The 14,730-nt window shown below is 36.3% G+C and overlaps 1 protein-coding gene across 1 annotated transcript; it reads left to right on the top strand.

Annotated features, from left to right (window-relative positions):
* Positions 1-4,243: 4,243 nt before the first annotated feature.
* On the top strand, positions 4,244-7,764 carry LOC107712013 (GTPase IMAP family member 7-like). Its single transcript, XM_016517134.1, has 5 exons — positions 4,244-4,267; positions 4,803-4,859; positions 6,669-6,717; positions 6,869-7,623; positions 7,753-7,764. Exons 1-5 carry the CDS (start codon positions 4,244-4,246, stop codon positions 7,753-7,755), a joined length of 888 nt encoding a protein of 295 aa, XP_016372620.1. The 3' UTR covers positions 7,756-7,764.
* The last annotated feature ends 6,966 nt before the right edge of the window (positions 7,765-14,730 follow it).

Below are 14,730 nucleotides of genomic sequence, written 5' to 3'. Positions count from 1 at the left end.
TGTTACACCAAATACACAAAATAATGATCTTTAAAATAGCATCATATGACCCCTGTAAGGGTTAAAGAATTTGCCACTGACTATTCAAACGCGAGTTTTGAGCAGTGTAGAGTAGCACTTGTTGTTTGTTGTTTGTCGTTTCTCCGATCACAAATGCAGGCATGGCTTTATGTTTATGCCTATTAGATTGTGGTTTATTAACGTCTACACCTACCCCAACCCTAAACCTAAACCTACCCCTTACAATAATAAAAAAAATTGTAATTATTGTTGTACAGTGTGACAAAAATTACGCTGTATTGATGTGCGCATGCCCAGTAGCACCATACGTATCCCTTCTAGCCTTAACCCTTTTAAAGCCAGTTGCGCTCGCGCCATGGCGGAATTTGCAAGTGGAAAAACAGAACGCTTCTGAAATAGATCTGCTCATGCGCGAGCAAATAGGTAGGCTAATTCGGATACATGCAATGACTATCCATTATGACGTGTAGGAATTTTTATATTTATGTACACAATAATAATCTTTTACATTTTAATCCTTTAATTTTTCATATTAAAAAATGTTTGTATGCTGCGAGTCCCTGTGTGTGTAATAAGCAAAGTGTACTTTGTGGACCTGCCTATAGACGCATATTACTAACGCAGTCTTTAAATAACAATGAATAAATAAATAAATAAAAATATTGCGCCATTGACTTTAGAACAGGTTTCAGTTGATCAATGGTGCAGTGGTTTTCAGCTGCCTCAAAATAGCAACGCGCCAACAATGTGCCTGAACACACCTCATTTTCAGACCAACACGCCCATGGGCGCACAAATGGGTGCAAATGCCTTTGCTATTTAACCCCTTAAAAGGATATCAAGAAACTGAACAGTATTTATATAATTTTTTTTTTTACCTCTGATCCACCGCAATGTCCAACTGTCCTGAGCGCATTCACAACATCCGGCGCCTGCGTGTACGTGCTCTGGCATAATAGATGCATGAGCGGAAGCAATCTGTCACGCGTATACATCACTCATTGGATGTTGTGAATGCGCTCAGGACAGTTGAACATTGCGGTGGATCAGAGCTAAAAAATGATATAAATACTGCCACCTAGTGGTTGTATTTGTACTTTCAGGTAATGCAAGCATAGACGTACTGTTTTTAACCTTCATAGCTATTACAGTGTCAGTTTATGTCCAATCTCCATAAAATTTTGCATGATTGTTTAGAATAATATAATGCACGAGTTTACATAGATTTGTGATGTTTTGCGTTTTCATTTTAAGATTTATAGACATTTGGGTACACTAGATCAAGACCATATTACGAAATGGTCCTGTTATAACTGTCCAAATGCAAATTTTCAACATTTTTTGATTATTCTTGATCTAGAAAGTCCAGAGAAATGTACTGCACTGATTGTATCGATTTTGAGTTTAAAACCTACGACTAGTTCACAAAAGTAGTTTTTTTAAATAATCTCAAATATTTAATTAATAGTTTGATTGACAGCATTGGTCCTAGAGGCAAAGTTATTCAGAATGAGGAGATCTATCATATGATATGAAGATCTAGTGTTTGTGTGAATATATGAACTTTTTTTTTTTTGCAATTTGAGGTTTACTATCATTTACTATAGAAATCTGTGTGTTTTGAGGCCTTTTTAACTGTTATAGCGCCACCTATGGTCCGATCTCTATGAAACTTTGCATGCTTGTTAAGAGTCATCTGTCACATGTTTTCCCCAAGTTTCATAAAATTTTGAGTTTTCCTTTAGGTTTTATAGGCTTTTGGGTATATGTGGCCAAGCTCCTTTTCTAAATGAGCCCGTTATAGCTAACCAAAGGACAAAATTCACAACTTTTTTGATAATTATTGATCTAGAGAGTCCAGAAAATTGTTTTGTAGTGGTTTGATCGAGATTGAGCGAAAAACCTAGGACTAGTTCGCAAAAATAGGTTTTTAACATAATTGAGAATATTTAATATTTATTTAATGAACGATTTGATTGACAGCATTACTCCCGGAGGCAAAGTTGTTCAGTTTAGGTATATGTGCACATATACTCTGATTATCTTCACTGAATGGATAATAAAATGAAATATGACAAGCACAACTCTGCTTTTTTTTGTTAAATGTCAGTTTTAATGAACAATAATAGCCATTATAAAAGTATAACTATAAATAAGAGACTTATGTAATAGGAAATAAGACAAAAGCAAACAATTCAGTCAAATGTATGCAACAAAGTCAGCGCTGTATTACGATTAATAAATAAATAATTTATGAAACATAACGTTGTGCTCAGCCAAAACGATATGACCTGGAAGAAATAATAGATTCATGAGACCAAAGATTGCTTGTTAGATTTACCCCAAATTAATTATACCTCATGTTTAACCACTACCACTATCAGAGCCAGCGGCAAATGTCAGAAGGACTAGCCGAGGTGAGACTGCTCTCGGCGGATACATGAGCACTGAGCGCCCGCTGATCGCGTGGAGCTCACGTCTCCGAAAACGGCAAAGCACATTTTCAAATAGGCGCTCTCTTTATAAATAAACCGCAGATTTGAGTTTTAAACAACTGCATTCTTGCCTGAAATACTCTTAGAACTGCATTTCTTGACACAATAACTGTAATATTTTGAAAATAATGCGGTTTTTCTCCTCCGCCATTAACGCTTGCTGGTTGGTGGGAAATGCATTCTGGGATACCTGGCTGCCTCAAGTTTGCACAAGTCACCTCTGGATGCATCCTTGATAAAAGGGGCGGAGCAAGAACACATCCGGGGATTTGAACTGTACTTGGCTAGATGTGAACTTTGAATTGGAACAGTACTTGGGTGATGACTGATGACGTTTCACAAGTCCACAAGAACACAAGTACAGACAAGAACGCATATTGAGAAACGGCCATACAAAATGTTCAGGGCTGGGGGTACTCCAGGACAAGTTTGAGAACCACTGGCATAATCAAAGCTTTATTGGCATGTCGGGCATTTACAGTAGGCTATTATTTACAAAACTCTTCAGGGCTGCATTTCCCAAAAGCATCGTAAGCCAGTTGATGACAATGGTTCTACAATCAATTTCGGACAGCCCGCTCTGCCCACTTTGAGCTTCAAAAAGCCCCCATACTTTGGAATGATTTGCCCATCTCTATTAGACTGGCAACATATTTGTCTGTTTTTAAATCTAATTTAAAAACTTTTCTATTTGATAAAGCATTTAATACTAGAAGCATTTTCTATTGTATATTACTGTTTTATATTATGTTGAAGCATTTTCTTTTATGGTAATCTTTTACAATTTTAGTTGTTTCTGTCTTATTGTTTTGTTCTTGTTGTTTGTGGTTTTAGTTATTGTAAAGCACATTGGTCAACGCGGGTTGTTTTTAATCGTGTTATATAAATAAATTGTCACTGTCATTGTCATTGTCATAAAATGCTCTACTACATAAAAACCTTGGCACAACACAGGTTTTTCACATCTAGTGCTGAGTTTTGATAAATTGTTACAGTACTGCCTACAGCGTCAACAGAGTCTGGGTTTGTGCAGCATGAATATGATTCCTTTAAATATGTGTTTTAACATACACGTTAAAAATCAACCTTTGATATTTTGCCAGTGACACTTTCCATCACAAAATTATAAGTCTATTTTAAACAAATGTAATGCACACATGAAACTGTAAAGGGTTGGTGTAAAGCGTTAAATGACAGCAGTAGAGTCATGTAATCCCTGACAAACAGACTTTTTTCCAGTTGGTTTTGTTCTAAGTAAAACTGAAAGTAGATTTCACAGAGGGGTGTTGCTGGAATGTGCAAATTCTTTTCAATATACCACCAATGCAAATATGAGACCTCATTTAAACTCTTTCTCTTTTATCTGGGATCTAAACAGCCCTATCACTTGTAGTGTGGATTGTTCTTCTTCCTAGATTTGGTGGGAAACTTCAGGTTTCCATCATTCGTCGCTGCATGTTTGCATCATTTGCTAACTGTAGTTTATAGACTATTTGAGATTTGAGAACTGGCATTTGTGCAAAAACGTTATTTAAAGTAAATAGTAAAATAGTAAAAACTATTAAAATCATCCATGTTATATCAGTCAGTCAAACTAATGCAGTGGGAGTTTAAATAGCTTAATAAAATTATTTTTAAACAACGAAAATGATTTAAATAAGTCATGTTTATGCTGTGATGCCAGTGTTTTCTTTTAATGTATTTCTCAGAAATTCTCAGTTCAGGTTATGAAATTTGTGAAGAAGCACCAAGTACTTGATAAATAAATTTGACAAAACAATCAAAGAAACATAACATAATAATAATTTAAAAAAAACAGCAACAGATGCATGTAAATGTAATTTCAGGAGAACAAATATTCCACTTAGAGCACCATATATGATTTAAATGAAAGAAAAATGAGACATGCAAATTGTTCTTTCCATGTAGAATTTGCACTTACAGTAGCCTCAAATAACATTCCTTAAGAAGAAGAAAAAAGCACATACAGGGTGTGACCTTGCTCACACAGCAATAGCGCAGTACATTATCCGCTAAAAGGATTCATTTACTTATACATTATTATGTAAATCATTTGTAATTCATAGGAACATGAATAGCTTTGAATAAATCAAAGCTATAACAGATTCATGATGAATTCTGCTGTTTTGCAATACACATGACTGAATGCTTAGAGGCATCAGGTGACAGAAAAACAAGTGAAAAGTTATTGAGCATGCAAGTGTCATTTGAGGCTCCTCCCCTTCATAGATACCAGGTATATAGGACAGTGGGGAGAAATGAAAGTTAAAACTAAAACAAAGCTATACAGAGAAATTCAGACCAGCAGATCTGCAATGGAAGGTAGGATTCAACTATTAACATGAATTTTAGCATTGCAAATATCATTAAAGTTAAATAAATAATACAGTTCTAGAAATAAAATACTAATGCATCATATTAACATCTGGTTAACAAAAAAAATCTCAAACCACAGCAAAACACAGCCAGTTTAAAGAACCCCTTAAAGCAGTGATCTTCACTATTTTTTTCACGAGAGCCGCACTTATAGGACAAAGTTAATAGGAGAGCCACTTTTACTGCAAAGTATGAAAAGTTACATCCAGTCATAAATAGCATGTCTGCTTCTCAATCTGTCATCCCTGAACATACAATATGCAATGCAATACAAAGGGGTTTATTTTTAAAAGTTATTTTTTATTAAAGTTATTTGCTTCTACATTAGCCCATCATGTATCAAACCATAAGAGCACATTCGGCGTTAAGAGCTGGAAAGATTGCCAAAACAACTCCGCAGTGAGTCAATGTCATGGACGTAAGGGCAGAGCAAGTTTAAATATCTTTCTAGTCTATATTTCCATCTTGTAATTCCGCTGTTTTGGGTATTTTTAAAATATAAATTATTTGTAATAGAGCAGACACTGACTGTTGTTCATGTATTTATGTTCTCATTTAGCGAGACAGCAGACGCTGAAAACACTTCGCACTTCAGTATGTGTGTAGTAAACGAAACCGCGCGTCTGTGCCATTCATTCATAAAGAGACATGCAGGATTCATATTTAAATGTTATTTTTGCAGCTTAAAATTTACAGATACCAGTCAATATTGCGATTTGATTTAAGTGTAATGACCTACTTTTGATTTATTCACCCAAACTTTGACAAATTCCGTGACATTCCGCGTTATACAGTAAATTCTGTTTTTATGACTGGATTCCGCAATTCCGTCCGCGTTTTCCGCATCGCAGAAATCATAGGGCCATAATTATAATGTGTTCTATTGTCTTTTGTCGCGTCACACCACGACGCTTGTGTCCAGTGTAGACACGGTGTGAGTTTTTATAATGGCTTAGACATAGTCCTGCTTGTTTTTAATGTTTTTATTAAATATCTGTATTGATCATATCATCGCATTATTTACTGCCATCTGCCATGCGAGCCACACATCAAAGCTTGGCGAGCCGCATGAGGCTCGCGAGCCGCGCAATGAGTAACACTGCCTTAAAGCATCCAAGTCCTGGCTTTCCTGGTCTTTTTTCTGTGGTGTTGTTGCAGCTGGTTTACGGGTAATTATCTCTATCACTATGTAAATATCATTGCTTGCTGTTTTGACTCTTGCTCTGTGCCTTCAGAATAGCTTTTATATTAGTTTAACAAAAGTAGCATTTTTGCTATGCCTTAAACTATAAATCACTGACAGCATCTGCATATGAAAAGCCCTTAGGCACTGATGGAATATTCTAAATATGCTGCTTGAAAAGAACATTATCCTTTATCAGACAGCAAAAGCGTGTACATGCATTCTTCCTGCAATGCAGTAGTTTTGAGGTGTGTACAGTGAATATGTGAGGGCCTTGTGTACAATCCTCCTCAAACTTGCACGCTTAAACTTGCTCAGACACTTTGATTAATTGTGACTTGATTATTTACACAATCACAAAATAATGAACAGGATGCCTAACAACTAAGTATGGAAATAAACATTTTTTTGGAAGGTTAATATATTTATCATTTTAAACAGCAAAATAAATGAATAATTTCTTGTTTAAAGACATTTCAATACTTAAAATTATGATAATTGTTTTTTTAAAATCACACCTATAAGGCATCAATAATTTAATGAACATTATATATTCATATACTTGTTTGCAGATCAGGAAAAATGAGACCAACACTTCATTCAATGCTGAATCAGAGACAGGTAAAATTATGTCAGTTAAATTGGTCTTAAATTGGTGTTTTTTGCTTTGTATGGATAAACAAAACTAATAGAATTGCTATGATTATTAACATGATTGAATCATTGAAATTATTTATTATAATTATCTGTTTCATAAATCATTACATGATAGATGAGATCCGGATTGTCCTGATCGGAAAGACAGGGGTTGGAAAAAGTGCAACAGGAAACACCATCCTGGGAAAGGAAGTCTTCGAATCCAATAGTTCAGCTTCATCTGTTACCGAAGACTGTGAAAAGAAATCTAATATTATTAATGGGAGAAAAATCTCAATTATTGACACACCTGGCCTTTTTGACACAAGAAAAGATGAAGAAAGTAAACAAAAGGTAATGAAAGAAATCAAGATGTGTATATCTTATTCTGCTCCAGGTCCACATGCCTTCCTAGTTGTTATTAAATTGGAAAGATTCACAGAAGAAAATGAAAAAACAATAGAATTTATTGAAAGATTATTTGGTAAAGATGCAATACCTTATACCATGGCACTGTTCACTCATGGAAATCAACTTAAAGGGAAGGATATTGAAACATTTGTGAGCGAAAATTCAGAACTACCGAATTTTGTCAGAAAATGTGGGGAGCGCTGCTTTGTGATTGACAATGACAAACAGGATAGAGCACAGGTTATGCAGCTGCTAGACAAAATTGATGAAATGGTTAGTATTAATGGTGGACAATACTACACTAATGAAATGCTTCAGGAAGTAGAGAGAGCAATTGAGGAGGAGAAACAAAGGATCATGAAGGAGACTGAAGAACAGCGAAAGAGGGAGATGGAGGCTCTAGAGCGTAAGGTTCAAAATCTTGTGCATGAAGAACGAGAGAAAATGAAAAGGCAATTAGCTAAGGATCAGGATGAACAGGTAAGAATTGAAGCTGAGAACAACAATTATTTCATTCGCTTTCATCCGTTGAAATTGCTTATTGATCTTATCGATTTTTTGTTTTCAAACTAAACAGGTTGTTTCATTATTTCCATGTATGCTTTACAGTAACATATCCCAGCAGAAGTTCAGAAGACCAGATGTTTTTGTTGTAATTTTGTTTACAGATGATATTTTTACACCAGTATCACCTATTATGAAAGGTGCCCAAAATTATCAGTCCTACAAAAATGTTATCTACAAAGAACACAATATAAACTTAAATCTTACATGTCCACATGTACATGTACATGTACATGTGTAATCCACATGTAAAGGGAACAAAAACTTAGATTATTCAAAACATTTACAGATGTGTCTCTGATTTTCAACAAATATGTTTCTCAGATTTTTTTTCTCAGTTTTTAAGACTAACAAAATGTTAGACCATTGCTATAATTGAGCATGTACAAACTTTGCTGTGAATGACCATCTACAATGGGCATCCTTTCTTTCACTCAGTATGTTTATCTTTCTTTTTAATCCAAATAAATTAAGAGTATATCCTGTGGGAATAATCCTTTGGTTTTCCAGTCTTAACTTTTCTAGAGTCGTTCTGGACCGTTTTGTTAAACTTTATTTTATCATTATTTTATAATTTGAAAATTTATCAGCCTTATTATTATTATGCTCAGTACATGCCACATTTATACATATTAAACATTACACCTTACTGTCAATCTTGTTCTCATCTGATAATTTTGCTGACAGGAGAGTATCAAGAGAGAATGAATGGGATCATACGCAGTCCGGATTGGATGTGTTCCCTAAACACAACAGCTCTTCTATATGAAATAAGCTCTATACACTAGATTATGGCACAGTGCTTGAGTTTTCTGATTCAGTAGCTAAACCCATAAACATTTAAAGTACATTTAAATGTAAAAAAAAATGACATGCAATTTTTTTTTTTTTTTTTAATTACAATTTTATAAATAACAAGCCACTGACATTTATTAAAGCTCTTAGTCATAGCTCATAAACATAGTGGTAAGTGCTTTGCTTTCAAAGAGAAAGAGACTCTCTCTGCTTTCTCTCTTGCCTTCCCCTCTTTTCTTTCCCACTGCTCTGTTATAGCCTGTTTCAGAGCTTCTGCTCATTCATAAATAAAATTGTTACCATCAACTAGTAGGCACTACATTTAAATCCATGTGTTTTATAGAAGACAAAACTTCACCATATACATTTTTATCTTTGAGTAATATCTGCTTCCACCTTTGTTAATATTGTATCACTTAGAGCACTTCCCAGAGGAGAAATTTGTTGCTCAGTGGTTGCTCTTCCTAAGCTCAGGAGACTTAGATGAGATTCTCATATATCTCTCATTTAAGTATCAACAGCATTTCAGATGTTTCTCCTAAAATTCCTTAGGAGAAATAAAAGTAGTCACAAATGAGATATGAGGAATATTTTGGAAAAAAGAGTAAAAACTGAGAATGTGGTGGAGTAAACAAAATATCTCTTAATTGTCTTGCTGCAATCTCTATCAAGACTCCATTATAGGAATATTTTATTTCTCAGAGTTTGCTCTTTCTAAGCTCATGAGACTTAGTTGTGATTCTCATGTATTTCTCATTTTAGTCTCAACAGTGTCTCAGATGTTACTCCTAACATTCCTTAGGAGAAATAAAAGTAGACACAACTGAGACATGAGAAGCTCTGAGACAATGGAGTCCAAAATGACAATAGAGAATGTTAAGCCGAGTTCTGGGAAACTGTTTATCCGCCATACTGAGAGTATCGCGCTGCCTCTCCGCTTTTGAGTTCAGGGCAGTATTTTGATTTTCTGTTGTGATTGTGGAAAATGTCACCATTGTATATGTCATTCATGCTGCATCGAGAATTGCAAAAGTAACTCTGATCATCGTTCTGAGAGAAAACTGGACAATGCAGTGTATTTTTCGCCTTTTCTACGTCTAAAAACCCCAAGAAGCAGGTCGCGGAGATGACAAGACGCCAGATAGTAAATCTATTAATAATTTCACCGAATAAACCCACAGCCCGTCACTCAAATAAAAGAATCATATTGCTGCGTGTTTTTGAAAGTTTTCATTTTGTTTGGTTTAATAAATAACATCACCTTCGCGAGTATGACTCTCACTCGGCTTGTGAGCAGAACTTGAAACAGGGACATTAAAACGCTTAACACAAATAACGCTTCGTGTGGCTCAATGTACCATGTACCAAGTTTTTTCCTATCATATAAAGAATGCCTAATGTACAGAGATAGTGGTATTAAAAGACCACATTCTGTAACGTTACACACCTTAGCCTACTTAATAAAGCATAATATCTGCAGAAAAACTGATGAACCCAAAATACGAACTTTAAATACTGTCTTAATGCATAAGCGTTTTCTTCATTACGATTTTCTAAAGGGAGGAAAACGCTTGGTCTAACAGCATAGCTTATAAACCCAAAGAATACTTTCTTCTTCAAACTGCACCATTACAGATAAGCTATCCAGCTTTTCTTTTTCTCTGACATATTTCAGACGTTTGACCCCTACCACTTTTGCCCCTGATAAACTTCTCTTGATTGTGTCTTCTGATACATCCGTTGAGACCCCTGTTATTACTCCCTTCATCCATTTCTTCTCTTCCAACAGTGTACACAAATTTTTTTGCCCTGCTAGCATCTTTAAGCCTAGTACCTGTTTTTTATTTTTACAAAAAAGCAGCAACTTTCCATTCCGTAACATTTTCGCATGTTCGATTTTCCCGATCTCTTCTTTGATCGCTTTAGTTATTTTCAGTGGGTTTAATGCATTCATATTATCAGACATGAATTTTATCATTACCTTAAACTCTTCCTTCTTCCTTCTCTCCTGCTGTCTTTCCCTTTCACTTTCCGAACCAGAAAGTTGATTCCATTTTTTTTCCTTTTTCGATTTTCTACTATATTCCAATTTCCATTTTTACTTCCTCTCTCCCCGCCACTACATTCATCCTCTATGTCCAGCTCACTTCCTGATCCTACGTCACTTCCCTCCATCTCTGCTCCAGTCACACTCCAGTGTTGCCAACCTGCATCAAAACTGATCAGGGGAAGTCAAAAGCAGGTATCCGTATTCATTTCAGCATTTGTAGCAGTGGGTGATCCTCTCAAAATGGCGGCGGCGCCCCAGTATGCAACGCGGCGTGACATAGCTTCACATTCTCTATAGAAGAGAAACATGTGTGAGAAACATGCAGTGCGTTCCAAACGGAATTTATCGCCCTCCGAAGGGCACTTCGAGTGAAAACAATCATGGCCGCCATATTAAAGGGTCGTTCCAAAAACGAAGTGCTCAAAACTGGCCACTTCAAAGGGCCCTTCGGAATGAAGGATTTCGAAGGGTACAACTAATGGACACTTCAGGCTCCCATGATCCTTTGCGCAGATTCTTTGCATGATGATGGTGCCTCCGTGTGGGCACGTGATGATGACACAGAAGGGCACTTCAAGAAACAGTTGTTTGGTCCCCTACACCCTTCAAACTTTCGAAGCTCTCACTCCGGAGGGTAAACCCTTTGAAGGGATTAGGGCGTAGGGATGAGCCCTTCCAAATGGAACGCAGGGATGGGAGATCTCTATTGTCTTGCTGCAACACATAAGCTGCTGGAGAGGATGGCGTCTGACATTTCTCTCTGTTTCTGGACAGTTATACCAAAAAAGTTCAACAAATATATTAGATTGGTTAAGTAACATATGTTACCTAATGTGATGCTATTGTTGACTAAATGCAGTCGTGCATTTCTGGCCTTTTGAACAGGTCAGGTTTTTTTTTGAGTTGAGATTGACTTTAGTTGATGGCGAGCCAACCTATTCGGACACTGGAAGAGAAAGAAGAAATTTCTTCCTACAGGACCAGGAGAGTATTGCGATTTCAAATTTTTTTCCCTGCTTAAGGTAAAACTATTCCTGCACAGAGACTGTTTTTTTTCTATACAGGACAGAGAACTGTCTGAGATAAATAGAAAAAGGAACTGATATCAGTCTGTGAATATTTGGAAATTGAACATTGTCGACGTGTGCATGATACATTGTGCAAGTTACGTTGTGGCGACGTAAGTGATTGATCGCAAAGACCCTCCCACCATTAGCTACTGTTGCTATATCCGACAAACAATGCCACTCTCACACTACACACCATGTTTCTCTTAAAGGGGTCATATGATGCAATTTCATTTTTTCCTTTCTCTTTGGAGTGTTACAAGCTCTTGGTGCATAAAGAAGATCTGTAAAGTTGCAAAGACTAAAGTCTCAAATCCAAAGAGATATTCTTTATAAAAGTTAAGAGTCAGCCACACCCCCCTAAAACGGCTCGTTCGAACACGCCCCCACATATCTACCTCACTATGTGGGAAGATTTGCATAACACCGCCCAAATGTTCACACAAAGAAAGAAGGAGTAACTTTTATTCTCGCTGTAATATTGTTGTTGCCGCTGCCGCCATGTCGTGAAGACGCTGTGTGCTTCGTTGTGAAAGCGAAGCTACTTTGGTCTTCCAAAAGAGGACGATATCCGCTTCGCCATGCCTAGAGCTGATCTGTGCTGGTCGCAAAGGGAAATCTTAAACATACTGCCGAGTCGCGCCCTGGCTAATCAGAGCACACCTCGCTTTTCAGACCGATTAGTTTTGTAAAAATCGACGCGTTTCAGAAGGCGATAGATAGAGGAGAAACAATAATGTACAGTATGTGGAAAATAATGTGTTTTTTTAACTTTAAACCGCATAAACACATTTCATTACACCAAATACACAAAATAATGTTCTTTTTAGCAGCATCATATGACCCCTTTAAGCTAAAGACTCTGGGGGTCTCACATTTGTCTCCTTTAAAGCTTTATAAAATATCTCAACTTTACAAAGTGTGCACCAAGTCAAGTACTCGAAAGGCACTAAATAAAGGGGAAAAAATAATACATTCAGAGTTTAAGCCTATATTAAGAGAGAAATTATCCAGAAATAAGGATAATGTTACTTTTTATGGGATAATGTTAATGAGCGTAGGCACATAATTTGTTGTTGGAAATAGTAATGTATGCCTTTATCAAAACTGATATCCGGAAAAATTAACCCTGGAGCTTTCTTTGCTGAAAGACAAATAGGTTATGACTCAGTCTTGATTATTAATTGACTAATTTGATTATTAATACTGTACATATTATATGGTAGAAATTCATCTGAATTTTAGAGGAGACAAACGTGAGAGCTCCTGTGTCTTTAGTGTAGGAGAAAAATCTGAGCTCAGTGTGTGATGTTTTAGAGATCTCTTATAACTTTTTGAGGAGACAAATGTAAGATATATAGTCTCTAGCTAAAGAGAAAAATCTAAGCACAGTGTGTGATGTTGTTGAGATCTTGTTTGAAACATTGGAGGAGACAAATATGAGACCACCAGAGTCTCTAGCTAAGGAGAAAAATCTGAGCACAGTGTGTGATGTTGTTGAGATCTCTTCTAAAGCTTTAAAGGAGACAAATGTGAGACCACCAGAGTCTTTAGATTAGGAGAAATGTCTGAGCACAGTGTGTGATGTTGTTGAGATCTCTTCTAAGGCTTTAAAGGAGACAAATGTGAGAGATCCAGCGTCTCTAGCTAAAGAGAAAAATCTAAGCACAGTCTGGAATGTCGTTGAGATCTTGTTTGAAACATTGGAGGAGACAAATATGAGACCACCAGAGTCTTTAGCTTAAGGGAAAAATCTGAGCACAGTGTGTGATGTTGTTGAGATCTTGTTTGAAACATTGGAGGAGACAAATATGAGACCACCAGAGTCTTTAGCTTAAGGGAAAAATCTGAGCACAGTGTGTGATGTTGTTGAGATCTTGTTTGAAACATTGGAGGAGACAAATATGAGACCACCAGAGTCTTTAGCTTAAGGGAAAAATCTGAGCACAGTGTGTGATGTTGTTGAGATCTTGTTTGAAACTTTGGAGGAGACAGAGAGATACATATAGTCTCTAGCTAAAGAGAAAAATGTAAGCACAGTGATGATGTTAAGATCTCTTCTACAGCTTTAAAGGAGACGATTGTGAGAGTGTGTGTTTTTGTCTCATTAGACAGGTTTGAGAAGCAGGAGACTCAAGCAAAAATCTCCATTCAATCTTAAAGTAACCTCATTTCCGTCAAGGAGAAATATTTGAGATGTTAAAGAGATCTCACTTTTGATTTTTCTTTCCTCTGGGTTGGGGCAAAAAACACTCAAAAAAATGAAACCTTGACTTTAATAAATTTTTTCTTGTCAACAGGTTCCACAAAACTTAATTATGAAAGTTGAAAACAAATATTTCAAGGTTATCTAACTTAATGGGGTTGTTTTAGGGAGAAATAATATTTTTGGCTCAAGCCAACTATTATCACTCATTTTTGCTCAACAAGAGACGTTTGAGTTTAACTAACTAAAGTCAGTTGTGTTATATGGACTAACAAAATTTGTTTAGAAGTTGCATGTTACATATTTGTCTATTCAAAGTAAACTAATGATTTACAAGCATACACAAATGTTTTCTACAAAGAGCACACAATTTGAATTTAAATCCTTGATGTTTCCACATGAAGCGGACAAAAAATGTAGATTGTTCAAAACCTTTACAGTCTATTCTAAACCTTTTCAAAGTTTTTTTTAGATTAACAAAGTTTTTCACCACTGTACAAATTTGCTATAAAGAACAATGAGTGTCTTTCACTTTGTATGCTACCCTTTTTTTTCTTTTCTTTTCTTTTTTTTTTTTTTTTATCAAAATAAAGTAAAACGTCTCCGGTTACTATCATAACCTTGGTTCCCTGAGAGATGGAATGAGACATCGTGGAGGTTTCTCCGCTATGGGAACTCCTTCCCTTCCAACCTTTCCTGAAGTCCTATTGGCCCACACCAGTCCAATTGACTGGCCAATTGTCACAAAGTATGCAAATCACATGCAAATACTAACGAGCTCGAGAGGCAGTATAAAATGCAGTGCACGCGACAATTATGTCAGAATCTGATACTGAACGCCGCTTAGCTGGTCAAGCAGCAAACACGGCGACCTCATTCCCACTCTCAGGGAACCGAGGTTACGA

The sequence above is a fragment of the Sinocyclocheilus rhinocerous genome, unplaced genomic scaffold, assembly GCF_001515625.1.
Source record: "Sinocyclocheilus rhinocerous isolate Xijiao unplaced genomic scaffold, SAMN03320098_v1.1 scaffold658, whole genome shotgun sequence".
In the NCBI taxonomy this organism is placed as follows: domain Eukaryota; kingdom Metazoa; phylum Chordata; class Actinopteri; order Cypriniformes; family Cyprinidae; genus Sinocyclocheilus; species Sinocyclocheilus rhinocerous.
Note: the sequence above shows the minus strand (reverse complement) of the source record. Positions and strands in the feature narration are given on the sequence as shown.